This window comes from Hyperoodon ampullatus (genome assembly GCF_949752795.1).
Source record: "Hyperoodon ampullatus genome assembly, chromosome: X".
Taxonomy (NCBI): domain Eukaryota; kingdom Metazoa; phylum Chordata; class Mammalia; order Artiodactyla; family Ziphiidae; genus Hyperoodon; species Hyperoodon ampullatus.
In genome coordinates, this window is record NC_136913.1 from 106896125 (window position 1) to 106917890 (window position 21766).

General features: G+C 34.2%; 1 protein-coding gene across 1 annotated transcript in view; it reads left to right on the top strand.

The window, feature by feature from the left end:
* Nucleotides 1-21766, top strand: part of STAG2 (STAG2 cohesin complex component) — a 118396-nt gene that overhangs the window by 38839 nt on the left and 57791 nt on the right. Inside the window, exons 2-6 of the mRNA XM_079727422.1 lie at nucleotides 3279-3422; nucleotides 6660-6738; nucleotides 11018-11182; nucleotides 16603-16699; nucleotides 21150-21226. Coding sequence (XP_079583548.1) covers nucleotides 3379-3422; nucleotides 6660-6738; nucleotides 11018-11182; nucleotides 16603-16699; nucleotides 21150-21226 — 462 coding nt within the window. The 5' untranslated portion in view covers nucleotides 3279-3378. The remainder of the gene's footprint in view (nucleotides 1-3278; nucleotides 3423-6659; nucleotides 6739-11017; nucleotides 11183-16602; nucleotides 16700-21149; nucleotides 21227-21766) is intronic.

Below are 21766 nucleotides of genomic sequence, written 5' to 3' on the forward strand. Positions count from 1 at the left end.
TACTGCTGAGAGCGTTTACTTGAATTTAAGGTATAGAATTAAAATATATATAATCACTTATTACTTTTTAATTTTAATAAATCTTTAATGGCAGTGTATTACACACTTGAGCCTAAGGAAGTGGTTTTACTTTAAAGTATGTTATTCAACCTATCGATAAATGTGTTTGCCTAGTTTTCAGTAAGGAGAAGCAGAAACTAGTTGTTATTGGATGTATTTTTTTCCCAAAGGGGAAATAGTGATTGAGAGTTAAAGCAAATTTTATTTCTGTGCTTTATCCTCCAAAGCTGTTGGAATGTTAACTCTCTTATAGTAGTTATAGAGGATTGGTACAAATGCTAAAAATCTCAGAGCTTTTCTTTGACATTAGGTGAGAGCTCCACCTTGTGATCTTTGAGCATATTTCTTAAAAATTAATAACCTACATACAGTAGGCCAGAAATGGTGTGGTGAGTTTGATTATTAAACTTATACTTTTATTTGAGCATTATGTATTCTTACAGTTTGGGGATTCCCAACTTAGGTCAAATGACATTAAGTACATTTAAAGACCTTGTTTGTGAATTTTTTAATGAAAATCTTTGGGGGAAGCAAATTGTATTTATGTATAGCTGTAGACATTTAAAATAAAAAGGGAAAAATTCGAAGTTCTTCCTGCAGATAAAGTTTATATTCTTTTTTTTTTTTTTTTTTTTTTTTTTTTGCGTTATGTGGGCCTCTCACTGTTGCGGCCTCTCCCGTTGCGGAGCACAGGCTCCGGACGCACAGGCCCAGCGGCCATGGCTCACGGGCCCAGCCGCTCCGCGGCACGTGGGATCCTCCCAGACCGGGGCACGAACCCGCGTCCCCTGCATCGGCAGGCGGACTCTCAACCACTGCGCCACCAGGGAAGCCCAAAGTTTATATTCTTGAAGAAAAAAAAAAAAAAAAAGCAAACCAATGCTAACATATCCATCGTTCTCCCTACCCCTTTAAATTACAAAACAACTTTAATATATATAAGTTTTTTGAGCTATGAAGAACTGTTTTGGTGGCAAATTGGTTATTTAGAGCATGATTACAGTAGTAAAAACTCAAGATACATGGGATTTAATATTATGTTTAATAATAGGTTGCAATAGAGGTAGGTGCCTTTTCCTAGAAATATATTTTCACATTTACTGTTACAGGTACTTCCATAAGGGCAAGGATCATCGCTCTCCTGTTCACTACTGTATGCCCAGTGCCCACTGCTGCATTTGGCACATGGTAGATACTTTTACTTGGTTGGATGGATTTTTAATATTTAGAAACTTTTAAAAACAGGTGTTTCACTGGGATAGGGAGTTGGCTAGTTTAATAATTTTTTCTAAACCTATCAGACCCTGGCATGATATTTCTTTTTAAAATACAGACACCTTGTCTGGGAGACTCACATCTTTATAAATTCTGTTTTTCTTTTATGTTTTCCTTGGTTTCTAATTACCAAGTACATGTTAGTATAGCCGTACTTTGAGAAAAATAATTTGACCTGGCAAGACTTCTTGTACACTAGAAATTAATTTTGTGCTATTTAGAGGAATGTAGTATATCATACAGTACCTGTTTTATTTAGTGCTCTCTGCTTTTCAGAGCTGATTCATTCTTTATGTCCTTTAGTAGAATACATTTATGGACTATCTTTAAAGTTTGCTTAAAAACTGTATATTTAAGGAATGCATCAAGTTTGGTTTTATAAAATGCTTAGAGAGAGAGGGGAGGGGACAGGTAGTCAGACAGACACAGCAAACTCTTTATTTCCATCTTGCTATCTAGATGATTTGATGTGTTGGTTAGAACTTATTATCTCTGTACCTCTCCAGCTCACTTAAAAAAACAAAATTGTTCTCTTTTTAAAAAACAGTTTTCTTTTTTAAATTAGTTGGGATTTTTAGGAGGCTAGAGTGTATTCTACATGTGATGGCAAGTCTCAGAACTCTGATATACTACTTAGATAATTCCTTAGGTTACAATAAAAATAAAACCAAATTAACAATTAGTGGTCTTGGAGGGTAACAATCCTGGGACCATGATTTAGTGTGAGAAGACTATACTAACAGTGATATCTAAATAAAGATTTTACAATATGAGTATTCTTCAGAAAAAAAGAAACTCAAAGTGGTGGTATAGACAACCCTTGATTAGGGCTTAATTTGTATATTATTGATTCTTGTTTCTCCTCTTCATTATTTTGCTATTCATAGTAGCTTAATTAGAGTGAGCAAGGAAGTGCAGTGTTTTGAACTTTTGTATGTTAATTACATATTAGTAGCCATTTATGATTTTTTGAGATTTAAACTTAATGGAAAAATTGAATGGTCAGTTTCTTATATAAAGTTTACTCTGCTGGAAGAGGTCCTTAGAAGTTCATCACTATGTGATATTTGAATATTTATTATTAATTGGATATGTTTAGTCTTTAGGTGGCCACCAAGTATGAGATTTGCTTGGAAATAAAAGCATAAAATTTTAAAAGAAAGTTATACATAAGATTCAGAGCTTCAAACCCAGTCTATTTTCTCTTTTTTGTTATAGACTTGTCATTTACTTTTAGGTCACTCTCTTGTTTAGGAACTGCATCTTCCTATGGCCAAACTTACTTTGGTCACAAATGGCATTCATCTGTTGTCCATATGACATTATTGGTATTTAAATTGATTATAAGTTCCTTGAGGGAATGGATCAGAGCTAACATTTTTTCCCCTTTCCTGTTCAATGCAGGTGGTATTATCATGAAGTGTAGTTATTTATTAATAAGCCAGGCTTTTGGACCGTATGTTTCTTCTATGGTAGAAGAACCTGTTTTTAAAGTATTTTAAAATTATATCTTAGATTTTTTTATTAGCTCCTTTTAACTATACTGTACATCATAAGCAGAAAGCTATAGAATTTTCAGGCATCTTGTATTATGGTTTAAACTTGTCATAAAGATTTTAGGATGAGTAAAAGTCACATTCTGTTCCTAGTTAGGGCATCTGTCTTTTTAAGCCAGGCTGGAGAATCATAACAAATTTAAAAAAATAATTGTAATAGAAGCTTCTTTCTTTGTATTTGTTGTTACTGTCATGGGGCTACAACAGTTGTAACAAATCCATATCTAGAAAAAGCAGTCAAATGCAAGGGAAAGAAATCCTTATTTACTAAAACACATTAGCAGACACTTGGAAATTTAGTTTTGGGGTAGATACCCTTCCCAATATTTTTGGTGTGTTTATAATAAATATGGCGTTCTCCCCCCCTCGCCCCCGTCCCTTTTAAAGGAATTGTCTCTCTTAGAAGAAAGAAGCAAACCATCATTTTACCCACGTAAATATATGAATATATTTCTGACATTGGGGCGTCCCAGAAGATGATAAAGAAATGATAGCAGCTCCAGAGATACCAACTGATTTTAATCTACTTCAGTAAGTATATTATGATAATTTCTAAATACTTGTTTTTTCCACAAAATGGGAACTGTATTAACTTCAGTTAAAGTTACTTCTGCTTGAGAAGATATAATGTTTCAGTATAAAATAGCATGCATACTTGGAAATAGTTTATATCAATGCTTATTGGGTTCTGTAACAGTAATTCCATGCCTTTTTTTAGTATATTTTATAATTTAGATCCTGGAAAATTTATTATTTTTGCTGTTCAGTTCTTTGAGTCCATACTTGGTTTTACGATAGCAACTGTTTTGAAGGGAGTGTCATGAAATTCTTAAAATGTTAAGTGTTCTCATTAGTAAGGAATATATACCATGCAATAGTATTTAGGATGTAATGTCAGATTTCTGTTTAAAATCAAATGACAGGCTAAAACAAACGTAGGAGGGTAGGACATGCTTTCCTTTTTTTTTAACCCCCCAGAAACAAATTATATGCTCATTGGTCCATAAAGTGACTTCAACATAGCTATTTTCTTTACCCTTGTCTTAAAAGCTACTATACTCCTTATTCAGCTTTTATTCTCATTACTCTTCGGTGTTTTGATGTAGGAAAGAATTTGAGCTGCTATATGCAGCAGTGGTTTTCATACTAAGCTCCAGTTTCATGAGGTACCTAAGTGAAGCGTGAACCTTTAAACTGCTCGTGGACCCCATTAACTTTACGCACACATATACCACATATTAGGGTCTTTATAAGACCTTGATTTAAAAACAGTCTGGTTGCTAAAAATTTTGAAAACAGCAGATATCCTTGTACATAATGGTGGCCAGTGTCTGCTTTTGATGTTTTATAGATTTTCATTTTAAAAATAATTTTATTATTTTCAGAGTGTTAAGGGTCTGCTGGGATATTGCCAATATTTCAAAGTATGATTTTTAATGTGATTTTAATCCCAGTTTATATTGACTCTACTTTCAGATTCTTGAGGAAAATTTCTTGTTTTTGTTTGAGGGAGGATATGGGATAGTCTGAGAAAAAAAATTAATTTTTGGTTTGACTACTATAAAATTATCTTATGAAATTTCTCAAATACATTAATACAGTAGAGGTAATTAAAAAGGTTTGCGTTATAAACTAGACTTAAATTAGAATATCTATAAATTAGAATATCTCGAGTAATTAGGGCCTGAAATAGGATAATGGATAAGAGGGAATCGATGTTGTGGAGGTAGAATAGACAGTATTTGATTGGGTATGTGAGGTGGGGGCAGGGTAAAGAGAAAGGAGTGGAAGATTCAGTCATGTGATGGATGGCTCATGAAGTTTCCAGCCACTAAAAGGTGAGACCAGTATACCCCATAAACATATTAGCATATGTTGATTTCACCTAGGATAGGTTTTTGTGGTTGTTCTTTTGATCTTAAAAACAGAAGGAAGCATTAGAGAAAGACAGACTGACAAGAATATTTCTTCTCTGGTTGGGGATATTTTATACTCTGATTACCCCATTTACTCACTTCAGTTTTCTTCAGAAGGTTTTCCAGTTAGTAATTAAGCCTCTAGTGGCTCATTCTTTTAGTTGGGATAGCCTGGAGATGAGGATTAAGAATGTAATTGAGCCTTTGATTACTCTTTGGCCGTCAGAATATTGGCAAAGACTAGTGATTGCAGACTTAGAGCATTTACTGAGCTCTCTAAGAGAGCTAGTGTCCCACAGATATCTTGGGGAAGAAAGAAGATTACTTACACACCAAGATGTTTAAAACCATTTTCAAAAATTTTTTTGCAAAGTCATATAGGCATGTGGGAAGATTATTGATGACAACAGTCTTCTTAAGGTGTAAGAGGCATGAGTTTCAAGGTTAATATTAAGTAGTCATTCAGTTTTGGGTGCATTAACTATGGGAAATGGTGTTTATTACAGGCTCTTTTCCTCGCAACATTATAGGACATAGTTAGGATTGCCACTATCTTCAATACATTGTTTAAATAACTTTGTAGGTAAGTGCTATAAATAGTAATTTTTTTTCCCCTGCTAGCATCTTAACCATTATTTTCGATTTATAAAGTATTCCTAACTCACAGCCTCTGGACAACTGGTTATTATAGCAATAAAAATGGAAATAGAAGAAATCTAGTTAGAGAAGACTAGCTTTAGAAAGATAGTCTTTCACTTTGATTCTATTTATTTTAAACAAAACAGACAATAGTTTTACACATTTAAAATGGTAAAACCTTTATCTTTTACGTGTGTTGTTCAGTTCTAAAATCCATTGTGACCCAAATATTGATACTAAGTATGCCTTGCCTTAAGCATTTAAGTGTGGGTCTGTTCCTTAAGCATTTAAGTGTGGGTCTGTTACTACTATTTAGATAGATAGACCCATGTTTACATATATAGGAAGCATCACACATGTGTATTTAAATTGGTTTACTTCCATTTTGCCTTAGAAAATCCAGATTATACAAAGCACCCCTCCTACTCCAGAATGAGGGACAGTTTCTAAGAACTATAAATCTATATTTTAGAGATTAAAGAGGCTTCAGAGATTTCATTCTTTCCTGCATAAACATTGTTTGTAGATGAGAAGATTGAGTGGTTGTCAGTTGTCCAAGATCACAATTTCCTAGTACCGTATTAACTAGAACCAGTTTTCCTGACTATAGCTCAACAGCTTTTGGCTTCATAAAGGATTTTGATCAATTAGCACACTTCCCTACCCCGTTTCAAATGATTTAGTTTATAAAAATGTTTTACGTATATTCTTTCAGAAATACATGTTTTGTATAGTTACACTTAGATTATGAATATTTTTGTGTTATATAGGAAAGGTCATAAGATCCTTAATATTGCTAAAATTCCCTAATAAAGATTATCCCATACCTAGTGCTAAAATACAGTTTTACCTGAACACCATGGTCTTTGAATCAGAAAATGAAACCAGCCATTCCAATAGAACACCACGGTTCCTAGAGTTACAAGTTTGAGAGCCCCTGGTTTTGTTTTTATGCTTTGGTTAAAAATTAACAAAATAAAAACATGCTTAGACATTTGTGTTTTAGATTAATGTTTTTGTGTTATGTAATTTTAAATGTTTGGTAATATGCTACGATATGTTGCTTTGGGAAAGCATCTTAATTACATTTAATGCTAATATAGTTTTGTAATGAGTTAACCAAGCCTTTCTTTTAGAAAATATGGCAAAATTTAGAAACTCCATCTACATTTCTAAGGAAGGTTTTAAATAATTGCTTATCTTTTTGTCATAGGGAGTCAGAAACACATTTTTCTTCTGACACAGATTTTGAAGACATTGAAGGAAAAAACCAAAAGCAAGGCAAAGGAAAAGTATGTATAGGATATGTGTCTTTATTTTGGTTCTTACGGTCATAAATATACATATATGAATAAATATAATTATATACTATATATAGTTGTTTTAGTTATGTCTCAGATGTTGTTGTCTTTTAAAAATGCTTTTTTCCCCTGACTGGTATGGCAAGCCTTTGAAAACTTCTACTACTGTAAAGTTGAAATTAATATGTCATTGTTTCTAGTAGTTTATTTTATAAAGCATAGTATGCTAAGCAAAATGTGGTATTCTGTTGGCTTTATTTTTATTTGTACATGAGTAGTCCAATGTAAAGCAAATCAGTAAATTTCTTATTCTAAAGCACCCTAAAAATGTATCCTACAAGCGTTTAAGTCTAATGGGTTACTGTTGACAGTGACTCTTTATAAGTAATGTCAAGGATAAAAACTAACAAAGTGAAGTTCTGAGTCAATAGAATGCAAGTTTAGAGTATGAGTGGGTAGCCCGAGAGGTGTGGGTAACTTAGTGAATGGTTAAATCATTTTGCTATTTTGGAAAGTACATTTGACTCTGTGCATGTGTAAATACATTGTGCAAAAGATGACTTGCTTTTGTTCAGCATTTTCTTTGCCAAAATTAATTTTGGATTTATATTTTCTCATGACACATTTACTTTTTTTCTCTCTTTTTTTTGATGATTCTCTTATTTATTTTTATTGGGGTATAGTTGTTTTACAATGTTGTGTTAGTTTCCACTGTACAGCGAAGTGGAGTTCCCTGTGTATACAGCAGGTTCTTATTAGTTATCTATTTTATACATACATGTGTATATATGTCAATCCACATTTACTTTTAAAAAGTTTTAAATAATGCAGAAATGTACAGTGAGCAAAGTAAAAATTTCCCACTTTAAATATGTAAACATTTTTGATGAACATACACATGTATATATACACCTATATATAAAAATGCACATAGAATTTTACTTAAATGGAATCATACTGAGCAGACTGTTTCATTTGGTTTTAAAACTTAATGGCATGTTGTCGGCAGCTTTCCTATCAGTGAATTTTTCCTGTCTGTAATTTTTAATGGTGTCATAGGATCCCATTTTATGTATGGAACATAATTTATTTAACTACTCCTTGGAACATCTTTTTAGAGTGCACATAATCCATGTGTTTCATAATTTCGTATGCATTCTTAGTCCCTTAAAAAGTGGTAGTTTGGCGGAGGGGAGAGAATGTGAATGAATACAAATGTTAACTCATGACTATCCAAAGACAGCCATAATTCTAGTGGGTAGTATATACTTATTCATTAGAAAACCACTTTTCCTTGTTCTGCAGTCATCTTTCAAAACCGCAACTCTGCTTTTGGCTTTAATTTGCAAGCTGGGATAAGACTTATAGTGGCATCTGAATAGAGTAGCCACTGCTGTGAGTGAGGTGTTAGGCGTCAGATCAATGATTTATTATAACAATAATAATATTTTGACCCTATACTATGTATGTTCCATGCACTGTGCTAATAATTTTACATGTTATCTAATTTAATATTTGAATAACCCTGTAGATTAGAAAACTTAATTTTTATAGATAGGAAACTGAGGTCTAGAGAAGTTTAGTCATTAAGGATTTGAGCCCACATCTGTTGAAAGGTGGTATACTCTTAATCCACTATAGTATACTACCTCATAGTCTTTTTTTTAAAAAATAAATTTTATTTATTTATTTTTGGCTGTGTTGGGTCTTCATTGCTGTGCATGGACTTTCTCTAGTTGCAGCGAGCATGGGCTACTCTTTGTTGTGGTGCACGGGCATCGCAGTGGCTTCTCTTGTTGTGGAGCACAGGCTCTAGGCACGTGGCCTTCAGTAGTTGTGGCTCGTGGGCTCAGTAGTTGTGGCTTGCAGGCTCTAGAGTGCAGGCTCAGTAGTTGTGGTGCAGGGCTTAGTTGCTCCGCAGCATATGGGATCTTCCTGGACCAGGGATTCAATATTTTATATTATTTTTAAATTTTTTTAACATCTTTATTGGAGTATAATTCCTTTACAATGGTGTGTTAGTTTCTGCTTTATAACAAAGTGAATCAGCTATACATATACATATATCCCCATATCCCCTCCCTCTTGAGCCTCCCTCCCACCCTCCCTATCCCATCCCTCTATGTGCTCACAAAGCACCGAGCTGATCTCCCTCTACAGTTGTATTTTTTTAATTTATATTTTTTATTGAAGTATAATGGACAAATTATATTAGTACAACATAGTGATTCATTATTTTTGTAGATTATACTCCATTTATAGTTATTATAAAATTTTGGCTATATTCCCTGTGCTGTACATTACATCTTTTTTTTTTTTTTTTTTTTTTGTGGTATGCGGGCCTCTCACTGTTGTGGCCTCTCCCGTTGCGGAGCACAGGCTCCGGACGCGCAGGCTCAGCGGCCATGGCTCACGGGCCCAGCCGCTCCGCGGCATGTGGGACCTTCCCAGACCGGGGCACGAACCCGTGTCCCCTGCATCGGCAGGCGGGCTCTCAACCACTGCGCCACCAGGGAAGCCCACATCTTTTTATCTTACTTATTTTTTTTTAAACATCTTTATTGGAGTATAGTTGCTTTACAATGGTGTATTAGTTTCTGCTTTATAATAAAATGAATCAGCTATACATATACATACATGTATCCCCATTACAGTTGTATTTTAAAGTTCATATCTTAGACCAACTTTGTCTTTTTCTTTTTAAATAAATTTTACCTTTTTTTTAATTTTTAAAAAAATTTATTTATTTTATTTATTTATTTTGGGATGTGTTGGGTCTTTGTTGCTGCACACAGGCTTTCTCCATTTGTGGCGAGCAGGGGCTACTCTTCGTTGCGGTGCCCAGGCTTCTCACTGCGGCGGCTTCTCTTTGTTGCGGAGCACAGGCTCTAGACGTGCAGGCTTCAGTAGTTGTGGCACATGGGTTCAGTGGTTGTGGCTCGCAGGCTCTAGAGCGCAGGCTCAGTAGTTGTGGCGCACGGGCTTAGTTTCTCCGCGGCATGTGGGATCTTCCTGGACCAGGGTTCGAACCCTTGTCCCCAGCATTGGCAGGCGGATTCTTAACCACTGCGCCACCAGGGAAGCCCCTGAAGTAGTTCGTAAGAGTAGGGTGGTTTTAGATTCTTGAAGGAGAAAGGACCCTTTATGAAACAAAGTATAGAAACATACAGACTGTCAGTGGAAATAAATTTGTAGATCTGGCTATAGATCAGGGATCTGCAAACTATGGCCTGTTTTTGTACTACCCACGAGTTAAGAAAGGTATTTACAGTTTTAAAGGATAGTAAAAATAAAGAATATGTGACAGGGACAGTATGTGGCCTGCAGAGCCTTAAAATATTTACTATCTGGTACTTTACAGAAAGTTTGCTGACTTGCTCTAGATCATAGAAATGGGTAGATCTAAAAGAGACCCTCGAAATCATCTATTCTAACCTGTAAAGATATTGATACAACTCTGGCATTTTAGAAATGAGGACTGTGAGTTGGGGAATGACATTTTTTTAAATAATAAGGTATAAATGCTGTTGGAGGTGTTTTATATCTGAGACATGTAGGCAGCCTTTTCACTGATTTATGAAGTCCCTCCACCCAATGTTAACTTTCTTATAAAGGGGCTTCATTTCCATAGTGTTCGTTAATTGAACTTTCATGATAAATAAGTGTTGGAGGGAAGGCCCAGAACAAGAAAGAGGTTGATATACCTATTCATACTGTTTAGAATTCCTTTGTCAATGCACTGCAGTGATTTATAAGACTAACAATAGACATCAAGTTAAAATGTTGAACTAATTACGAGTTACTTATTTCATAGAGTTTTGTTATTCTTGTTGCCCACTACAGTCTGCACCCTAAAGCAACAGTCCTATGAAGTAGGCACTTTCTTTTTTTTTTTTTTTTTTTTACTTTTATCCTCACTTTACAAATTAGAAAATCTCTCTGCAGCACAGTGTGGTTAAGTAACTTGTCCAAGATCACTCAGCTAACAGGAATAGAAATTTGGGACCTATGCAGTCTGTCAGTCTACAGAGACTGTGCTCCTAACTGCAGTGTCACATGAGGTATATGGTAGTGTAAGTTAAAAAAATTGATACCACAAAGAGGCTGTCACAACCATATCATTTTATTATGACGCATGTGTATGGCACTCCCCTTTAGGTCAGGTTTAAGTGTTTTATAATTATGCACGCTATCAGCTGCTTCTGCTGTAGCTTTATTTTGAACTCTCAAGGATAAGGATATAACTTAAGCAACTTGTATTTTTATGCAGACTTGTAAAAAAGGCAAAAAAGGCCCAGGAGAAAAGGGCAAAGGTGGAAATGGAGGAGGAAAACCTCCTTCTGGTCCAAACCGAATGAATGGTCATCACCAGCAGAATGGAGTGGAAAACATGATGTTGTTTGAAGTTGTTAAAATGGGCAAGAGTGCTATGCAGGTAATGTTTATTGTGTTCTTCCTGGTTCATTTGTACATTTTGAACTTAAATGAGTTATATAAAATATATCCCTGATTTTTGTAATTGTGTTTAAAAAATTTTTAATACTGTGTATTAGAAAAAAGCAACAAACTAGTCAGAAAAAAAGGGATCTGTCTATTCATACATAAGACGTTTAAGCTGTGTCTTGAGTCATTTTCTGCTGCATTATTTTCTTTTAATGGCATATAATAAAAACTATGTCAAAAAATATGCTGATGTAAACCCTGACTGTGACATTTCAATTTCCTTTGAGTTTATATAGTGGCTGTTAAAACATGAAGTTCTTTGCACATACAGAATTCTTGGCTGAGTGACCTAATGTAATCACTGTCCACTTTAGTGAATTCTTTTGATCACTGTTGTCTATCACAAATTTTATAACTTCTGCTGTTTCTTACCAGAAGAGTACAGAGTTGGAGTCATATCCATGTCAAATTATCCTAACTTTGTTTCTTCATAATTTTATGACAGTAGAAGCCTTTCAGCTTTACACTGGAGGCTAAACCCATATGGTTTTAAAAAATTGAATCAACACTATACTCAATATACACGCTTAATGAAATTATTATTTAATTTATAAAAACTATAGGGAATAGTTTTTTTCCTTCATGGAATTAACTTTCATCAACAAAAGGTGCACATGAATGGTTAGGGAAGGCTAGTCATTAAACTTTTTGTTATTAATGAATAACTGAAATGTAAATCTTGATTATAAATATGCATTTATCTAAATATGTATGGTTTTGTAAATAAATTTTAAAATATCAATTGGAACTAATAAGGCACATTTTTTATACGTAAAATGAAAAAGAATTGTTAGCTTTTGAACTATCACCAATTGTATAGTGCAACGTATTTTCTTAAACTTGAATTCACTGTCACTTATCCATATATGGTTAGCTTTCATAGGGTTGTGATTAGGATGTGGATTTTATTTCTTGTTTAATGTTTTAAATGATTATTTTGTGTACACATTTGAAAGAAATAATGTTTTATTATATTACTGTGCTATGGTTTATTTAGTCATTTCCTAATTTAAAAAATTATCCTCCTCTCTGGTTCCCATTTTGGGTTAATTTTATTGAAGGGATAAATTATCTCTGTTAAATTGTATACCATTTCATTATTTTCCTTTTTATATTTATATTATACTTTTCTCTATAATATTTTATTCTAAGTGGCTAAATGCATTAATTTTTTTTCTAATATCTTATCATTTTTGTTAACATCAGAAATCTCAACTTATATCTGCAGCTAATTAGGCTATTCTATTTTTGTCTAGTCTGTAGGGTTTTTTTTTTTTTTTAACTTTTTGGCTCATCAGAACTTTTTAATAGAAAATGTGAGGGCTTAGCTTTATATTTCTTTTTGTTAATGGTATCTCAGTGTTTAAAGAGTGAACATTTTCCTTATTTTTGTGTTGCTTATGGTTTGTCATATGTTAAGATTGTACCTCTATGCCATTTGTTTTTCTATTTCTAAGTGTGCTTTCCCGCTTAAAAGCAGTATATCCACAGTATCTCTCCATTGATTTCCCTGAATCATCTCTCCGCCTCCAGTTTGTTTTGTGTACTCCCACTTGTGTTATCTTTCTAACACCAAGTTTGATCAAGGAAGTCTCCTGTTTACAAACTTCTAAGAGTTCTTCCTTATCTAAAAGTTCCAGCCCAGATTTCCTTATGGCATACTTGCTGTTCTCTAGCTGCCATATGTTCTCTGCCCCTAGACCTTTCTTTTTGTTTTTCTTACTGCCTGGAATAGTCTTATTTTTCTCCCTTCCATATCACAGGATTGACTAATTCAAATGTCGCTCTTTTTTGGGGAAACATTTTTGGACTCTATCTCCTTCTCCCCTTGAATGTATTTCTTATTCTTCTCTTTCCAGTATAGCACTTAGTATATTGTATTATAGTTATGCACATGTCTGTATTTGCTTCTAGATTGTTAATTCCTTGATTGGGGACTGTGTATTATTCATTTTTTTGTATCCCCAGGATATCCCTATTTCGGTGATTATGAGTGAGAGTGAATAAGTACAAGACTCGCTGTTGGTTTTAAAATAGTTCTTAAATTTTAAGAAAGAAGAAATCATGCACGTGCCCCTAGTTCTATTAGATAATAGATGTTGAATTTTATTGAATGAGTTTTTAGTATACTATTTGATGATTAAAAATTTTTAATATATTTCATTGTGATAGCTTGTATTAGTTTTACTATTTATATTTTATTTGTATTTATTACAGCAGCCTTATGTAAACTCTAGTATAAACTCTTGATCTTCATGAATAACTTTTTGATGTGATGTGATTTTTTTGTAAGATTTCATTAAATATTTTTGTATCTTTATTGATGAGAATAACCCTTGTTCTAGTTATCTATTGCTGCATAACAAACCACCCCAAACTCAGTGATGTAAAAGAACAACCATTTTATTATGCTTAGTGATTCTGTGGATCTAGAATTCAGACAGAGGTAAATAGGGATGTCTCTTCTGTGCTTCCATCCATGATAGCTGGGATCTTAGCTGAGATAGCTTGAATGCCTGGAGATGACAAAAACAAATATGGACTATAATCATCTGGAGACTTCTTTATTCATGTTTGGTACCTAGTCAGGAGTGATATGAAGGCTGGGCTCAGCTGGAACTGTTACCTGGAGTACCTACAAATGGTTCTTCCACGTGGCTTTGGCTTCTTACAGTATGGCTTCTGGGTTTGGAGAGACTCCTGAGAGGAAGTATCTAGGTCTGTAGTGCTGCAAGAACCCAATGCAGAAGTTGAATAGCCTTCTATGACCTAATCTTGGAAGCATCATTTCTGCTGCACTCTGTTCTGGAGAAAGGAACATAGACCTCACTTCTTTTTGGGGAGCAGTGTCAAACAACTTGCGGCCATGTTTTAAAACTCCCATATCACATAATATATTCTCTTGATACTGCCCATATCATATTTGGGGATCATCTTAGAAACGTTTCTTTCATGAATTGAGTTGGTTAACATACACAAGCTGCTATAAAATATAGAAAAGGACTGAAATCTAGAAATTAAGCAACATTTTAGAATATGTCCAGTAAATCTCTATGAACCAGGTGATTCTTAAATAATATTTTCTTTTCTTTTTCATGTGATCTTATTATCTTTTTTGTACATCAAATTGTACATATTTTATTCATTCAGTTCATACCCAAATTCTGTATTTATTGGTATATAACTTAAAACATTTTCCCTCCTGACTTTTTGTTTTTTATATTAGCTGTAATTTATCATCTTAATTTTTAAAATCTTGTTTATTTAAAAATTGTTTTTATCTGTTTTGTGGTTTCCTCTTTTGTCCACAAAGGAATATAGTGCTGCTTTTATTTTTTAGTTCTGTTTTTTAAAAAATTGCTATATTGAAATATACTTCACAAACCATAAAATTCACCCTTTTAAAGTGTAAATTCAATGAATTTTAGTATTGGTACATTCACAGAGTTGTGCAGCCATCACCACAATCTAATTTTAGAATTTTTTCAATACCCCAGAAAGAAACCTCGTGCCCATTAGCAATCACTTTCTCCTCACCTGCCCCCAGGTCTAGGCAACCATGTATCTACTTTCTATAAATTTGCCTATTCTGGACATTTCATATAAATGAGGTCATATAAATGTATGGTCATTTTTGAGTGGCTTCTTTGACTTAGCGTGTTTTTAAGGTTCATCCATGGTGTGGCATGTATTATAACTTCATTCTTTTTTATTGCCAAATAACATTCCATTGTATGGATATGCCATGCTTTATTTATCCATTCATCCCTTGATGTACCTGTGGTTTGTTTCCACTTTTTGCCTGTTGTGAATAATGCTGTTATGAGTATTATTGTACAAGTTTTTGTTTGGACATACGTTTTCATTTCTCTTGGGTAATAAATACCTAGGAGTTGAGTTCCAGGGTCATTTAACTCTTTAGCCTTTTGAGGAGCTGCCAAACTTTTTACAAAGTGGCAGCACCATTTTACTTTTTTACGAGCAGTGTTTTAGCATTCCATTTCTCCAAATTCTTGCCAGCATTTATTTTTGTCTGTACTTTTTACTATAGCCATCTTAGTGGGAGTGAAGTGGTATCTTATTGTGCTTTTGATTTCCATTTCCTTTGTGGCCAGTTATACTGAGTGTCTTTGCATGTGCTAAGGGCCATTTGTATATCTTCTGTATAGAACTGTCTATTCCGATCCTTTGCCTATATTTTTAATTGGGTTATTTGGCTTTTTAAAATTATTGAATTGTAGTTCTTTATATTTTCTGGGCACAAGTTCCGTATCAGATATATGATTTGCAAATATTTTCTCCCATTCTGTGGGTTGTCTTTTCACTTCCTTGATGGAGTCCTTTCAAGAACAAAGTTTTAATTTTGAATAAGTCAAATTTATTTTTTATTTTGTCTCTTGTGCTTTTGGTCTAATATATAAGAAGGGTTTGCCTAACTCAATGGTTATGAAGATTTACTTCTGTGTTTCATAGGTTTAACTCTTACATTTAGGTATTTGATTGTGTATGATGTGAGATAGGGTCCAGCTTCATTCTTTTGCATACAGATATCCAGTTGTTCCAGAACCATTTGTTGAAAAGACTAGTCTTTCGCTATTGAATTGGGTTGGCATCCTTGTCAAAAATCAAATGACCATCAATCTAAGGGTTTATTTCTGGACTCTCAGTTTTATTCCATTAATCTACGTATCTGTCCTTATGCCAGTACTGTACTGTCTTGATTATTGTAGCTTTGTAGTAGGTTTTAATATCATGAAGTGTGAGTCCTTCAACTTTGTTCTTTTTTCAAGACTGTTGACTATTCTGGATACCTTGCATTACCCTAAGAATTTTAGGATCAACTTTTCAATTTCTGCTAAGCCAGCTGGGATTTTGATAGGGATTGCTTTGAGATCTGTAGATCAATTTGGAGGGTGTTATTTTATTTGCATTTCCTCAATGACCCAGGCATTCACTTCTTTTCAAAAATTTTGTAAAATTTTCATTCCATTGCAGTGTTAATATTTAGATATTACTTAGTACAATATTTTAGTCAAATATCAGTATTTTCTAAGATATCTATAATATCACTAAGAAATTTCAGCTTATAGAGTTGGGTCCCATATTTAGTTTTCAGATTCCTTTTAATGCAAAAATGAGGAAGATGGATCATTTATGTACAATCAGGTGATTAATTTACTGAATTAGATTCCATTTTATTGTTAAAATTTAACTTTAAGTTTTAGTATACAAGTGTATGTATTTATTGAAATAATGTGATACCACTTAATGTTGAATCTTAACTTTAATCTGACTTAGTTAACTCTTAGAACGTTAGAAAAAGCTAATGGTTCTTTTCCCCCTCTGCTGTAGTCGGTGGTAGATGATTGGATAGAGTCATACAAGCATGACCGAGATATAGCACTTCTTGACCTCATCAACTTTTTTATTCAGTGTTCAGGCTGTAAAGGTAAGGTATATTTATTTTGGAAGCAGAATGTTCTCAAATGTTCTCTTCTTTTTTGTTTCACCTAAAAATTATTAGCACTTTATGTGGAAACTAATGCCACAAAATGTATGTAAGGAAAAAAGAGCAAAGAACAAAGAGAGAAAGTCTGTTGAGACTGTTATATTCATATGTGAAAGTTAACTAAAAACTTGGCAATTTATAATTGTTATGTTACTTTATTAGATATATTTCCCACTTTCAGCATCTGGTTTTAGGAGCAAAGAAATGGATTAAGAAGAGAGGAGGGGGCTTCCCTGGTGGCGCAGTGGTTGAGAGTCCGCCTGCCGATGCAGGGGACGCGGGTTCGTGCCCCGGTCTGGGAAGATCCCACATGCCACGCAGCGGCTGGGCCCGTGAGCCATGGCCGCTGAGCCTGCGTGTCCGGAGCCTGTGCTCCGCAGCGGGAGAGGCCACAGCAGTGAGAGACCCGTGTACCGCAAATAAAAAAAAAAAAAAAAAAAAGAAGGGAGGAGGAAGATAATGAAGAGATACAGGTTCAAGTGGCAGGGAATTGTAAAGTGTAGGGAGTTAAAAAGTGCCATGAATAACAGTAAGTAGGTAAGTAAGTAACTAAGTAAGTAAGTAAAGTAAGGAATTGGTGACATTTACAGGTTTTTTTTCCTAAAAGGTAGAGAAACTGGAGTGGGGAGCGGGGTCTTTTTTAAAGTGTTTATACTTTATTTTAAAAGATTTTGAAGTAAGAGTAGGGAAAATATAAAATGTCTTCCCTGAGACAGAAACATGTAGCACACACATTTGGCCAGGGGGACAAAATTGTGTAAGTTGGGGGAGTCATACATCCTGATCTGGATCAGTAAATGAGTTAGTCAAGATCATGGGCAGGTTCTGATTTATTCTGTGTCTCCCTAATACTTGGCCCATCCTTGAAATTCTAGAAGATGCACAGGCTAATAAATGTTACAGAGTTTTCCAAGGGTATTACATTTTTTAATGAAAATGGCACCAAAAACATGGGCATTAGAAGTTAGGAGGAGGGAAGATTGCCTAAAAGTAGATCTAAAAAATTAAGGTGCTAAAGAATGACTGATTTAATAAACAAATCTGAAAAGAGATCCCAGAAAACAATTTACTTATGTCTACTCCTTTAATTCTACAAAACTTCTTTAAAAATCCTGTCATTGGAATTGGAAGACAAGTAACATTTTAAGAACTGATGCATTTTATGAGGTCGATCACAACTTTCAGTGCAGTCTGCATATTAAGTGTTATATATGTGAGGCCTGATAGACAAATTTATTAACTTCTTGAGTCTATGGTCTTCATAATGCCATTAATATGGCCATTTTTGAGAAATTTTAATGTCTTTTTAGAGTGCAGAGAGTTGCCTAGTTTACTTCTTAGCTAAAGGTAGCTGTAAATCAGTATTAGAAAATTCTACTGAATCTGCTCAGAGGAAGTGTTGTAGTAATGACAGTATGATGAACCAGATTAACTCTAGAAAATGAGATATGTTGATATTATTTTTTTTTGTCTATGTCCATTCCATCTTTCTGGAGTAAAAGGGTACAAGTACCTGTTTGTGGTGTTATGTAATCAAGGGCAATGTCCTTTCTCTTTAGATTCTTTGAAAATGTGAAGGTTGATTGCAGACCAACTGAACAGGTGCCAGAAATAATTTAATGAGTTGAAACTCTAATTTTTATATTCAGTCTTAGCTATTATACCATAGTTTGATCAGTTTTAGTTTCCTAACTAGGCTTCTGAATTGCAGTTTTAAAACAAAGCCGTAGTCAGAGCATTCCCCTTTATCAGATACATTCCTTTTCTGGCATCACTGTATTTATAAATCAGGAGCTTGCCCATTAAACATTTGGACATACCTTGTCACAAACAAGGTTGTGAAAATTTTTAAAAATTGAGGGTGTTGAAAACTTAGGTAGATTTAAACACTGCTATAATATTTATTTTAGAAGCAAGGAAGCTCCATAAAGAGGAATTTACCATGTAATCAAAGTTAAGGTCATTAAGTACTTACAAAACATACTCAAAATATTTTGGTAGAATTCTTTTATAAATGAATTAGAAACATGCTTAAGTATATACAGTGTACCTTTTCCTGTGGATTTAGGATTGTTATTATGAGCATCAGTTATTTTACTGTAGTTATGCCTTCTGAAGTATTGAGGTATGTGGAGAGATGTTTGGCCCTAAACTGAATGGCTCCAGACTGCTCTGTGGTTGGTGATTTTGTGGCCAGTTGTTTCCTTCTTTCTTTCCTGGTCAGCTGTCACTTTTCAGTTTACCAGTATTTAAAGCAGTCTTGCTTCGTGTCCCCCACACTTTTAAGGCAGTGGGAGCTGGCCTGATGTCCTGATGGCTCCTTTTACACCTGCCTCAGGAGTTATTATATGCATGGAGTTTGTGACAGCTATTTTGTTTTCTGCTTATATTTGGGTTTATGGCTGTTATATGGTCTATGAGATGAGAGGAGGAGCTTTAGAAGTTTGTCAAAATGTATGCAATATGTTTACTTGGAGATTTATTTATATATAAATGCTTATTTCGTAGAAATTATTTCAGGGATTGAGTTATTTGTCCTTCTCTAGCACTGCCAAATTTACAGTACCTGGGTATAAAGTATGAGAAGGTTCTGGAGATACATCCATGGCTCTAGATATAAATTAAAAACCCCTCAAAAGGTTTTTGAGAATGTGCTTCTTTAGTCAGGGAAATCATGCTTTCTTTCAAATTTGTTAATATTTTTAAACAATCATTTGGGTTTTTAATGTAAGTAAGGGGTCTTTCACAGTACCAGTAGAAATTGATCTCACCTGGGGCTGGGCAGCAAGATGTAGACTAATAATCTCATACAGATTATTTAACTTCTCTTTGCCTTAGCATCGGTTTCCTCATCTGTAAAGCCAGGATTATAGTACCTCCTATATAGGCTTGTTACCAGGGCTGAAGTGGCTGGTGCATAGGCAGCTCAATGGATGTTAGTTCCTATTCTACTCCTGCTGGTTTTGTTACGCTACTGGAAGGTCTTCAGATTGCATGCCCAGAGAGAAGGGAGCTTACATAGCAGTTGTTCTTTTCAGATTTGGGGTTGGAAAGAGAGTATGATGTTCTATTGTTGTTTTTAAATTTATACGCACACACACATGTGCATGCATATATAAAATAGAGCTTGGTCAATTGAAATATATCTGACTTTTATAATAAATCTCATGTTCCTGTACCAAGACATTCTTTTATTTTTAAATTAAAAAAATTTTTTTGTTTGGCTGTGCCGTGCTGCATGTAGGATCTTAGTTCCCCAACCAGGGATCGAACCCGTGCCCTCTGCATTGGGAGTGTGGAGTCTTAACCACTGGACTGCCAGGGAAGCCCCAAGACATTCTTTTAGATGTTACTATATTTATGGTATTCATAGTGATTAGACTGGCAAAGAATGAATAATCTAGCATTAGAAATGTGGTTTAGGAAATTCACTTTTTACATTTTTTCTTTTAAAAAAAAATCTGACATCCCATCAGTGGAAATTCATGTATGACTTCTTGCATTGTCTCCTACTCATAACTTTTTCCTAGAAACCCCTTTTTTGATATTTGACCTATACCTGGCTAACTTTTACTACTTTTTTTTTTGAAATACAGTTGATTTACAGTGTTAATTTCAGGTGTACAGCAAAGTGATACAGTTATACTACTTGTAATGTGCATCCTTTCTCCTTGCCTCTTCCATACTCCTTTAATACTCTAAATGTCCTTATAAGAAACACCTACTTATCCAGATCTTTTTTTTTTGTCTGAGCTATAGCCTTTCTTGGCTTTTCAACTAATTTGGGCATTTATTATGTACTAACTTTAATACTTTATTTTCCCCTTTCTCTCTGCTCCCCCCGCCCCCTATTATTCTTTGTTTAAACTTACAACTAGATTACAGGCTTCTGGATGAGCAGGAACTACAGCTTACTACTTATGTTTATTTGAAGCCCTTTGAGGGGATGATGGGATATAGTTGCCTTACATATTGTTGTACTTAATAAAGAAACCTGGCTAAAGTGAAGTCTACCTATTACTCTTTCCCTTATTTTCTTCAGGTTCATCCTCAAGGTTTTAAATGTTACCCTGGATGCTGCCTCATGCTTGATGACATATGCTTTATATTAAAGGGTCTTAGTCATTCTATGCATAAGTAAAGTTAAGCCAAGTAGAAATGGCTAAGGCTGATTGTTCTAGGAAAAAAAGATACCTGTCAGAAGTGTGGGGCTGTTTTCTTGTATATGTTGAGAATGGCATTTGTGCTTTATAGGGTTGAGTAACATGGTAAAGATCAGGTGATATTGAAGTACACCTTATTGTGCGATTGTAGACATTTTAGTGTTAGAGATGGGCTTAGAAGTTATTTTTTAAATTTACCATTAACTTCTTACACTTGCAAATTTCAGGTGTTGTCACAGCAGAAATGTTTAGACATATGCAGAACTCTGAAATAATTCGAAAAATGACTGAAGAGTTTGATGAGGTAAGTTATTACCCTAAATGTTATGATAATTTTATGCATCTTGATCTTGATTTACTCTTCAGAGTATTAAATTCTGAATATTAGTGTTGTGGGTAAGAGCTCTGGCAGTAGAAATCCAATCAAATGATGGCCATGTGACCTTGGGCAAATTGTCTTAGCATCAGTTTCATCATCTGTAAAATTGAGCTAAAAATACTTATAAGGCTGTTATGAAAATTGCATGCAGTAATGTTTGAAAAATTACTTAGCATTTTACAATGCCTGGCATATAGTAAGGACTTAATAAATGGTAGCTGTTTTTATTTGTCAAAAAAATAAAATTTCAAGGAAGAATAAAATTAAGTGCCTACAAACATACCTTAGAATATTGTAGAAGGAAGATTCGATAAATACTTGGGGAACCAGGTGGAAGCTTAGGCAAAGGAAAATACATACATACATATATATGTATAAAATTGTTTAAAGTCTTATTTTGTTTCAAATATGAGTAGTTAAGAACAATACAAATCCATAATAAGTAGTAGCTTAGACTTTAGTTGA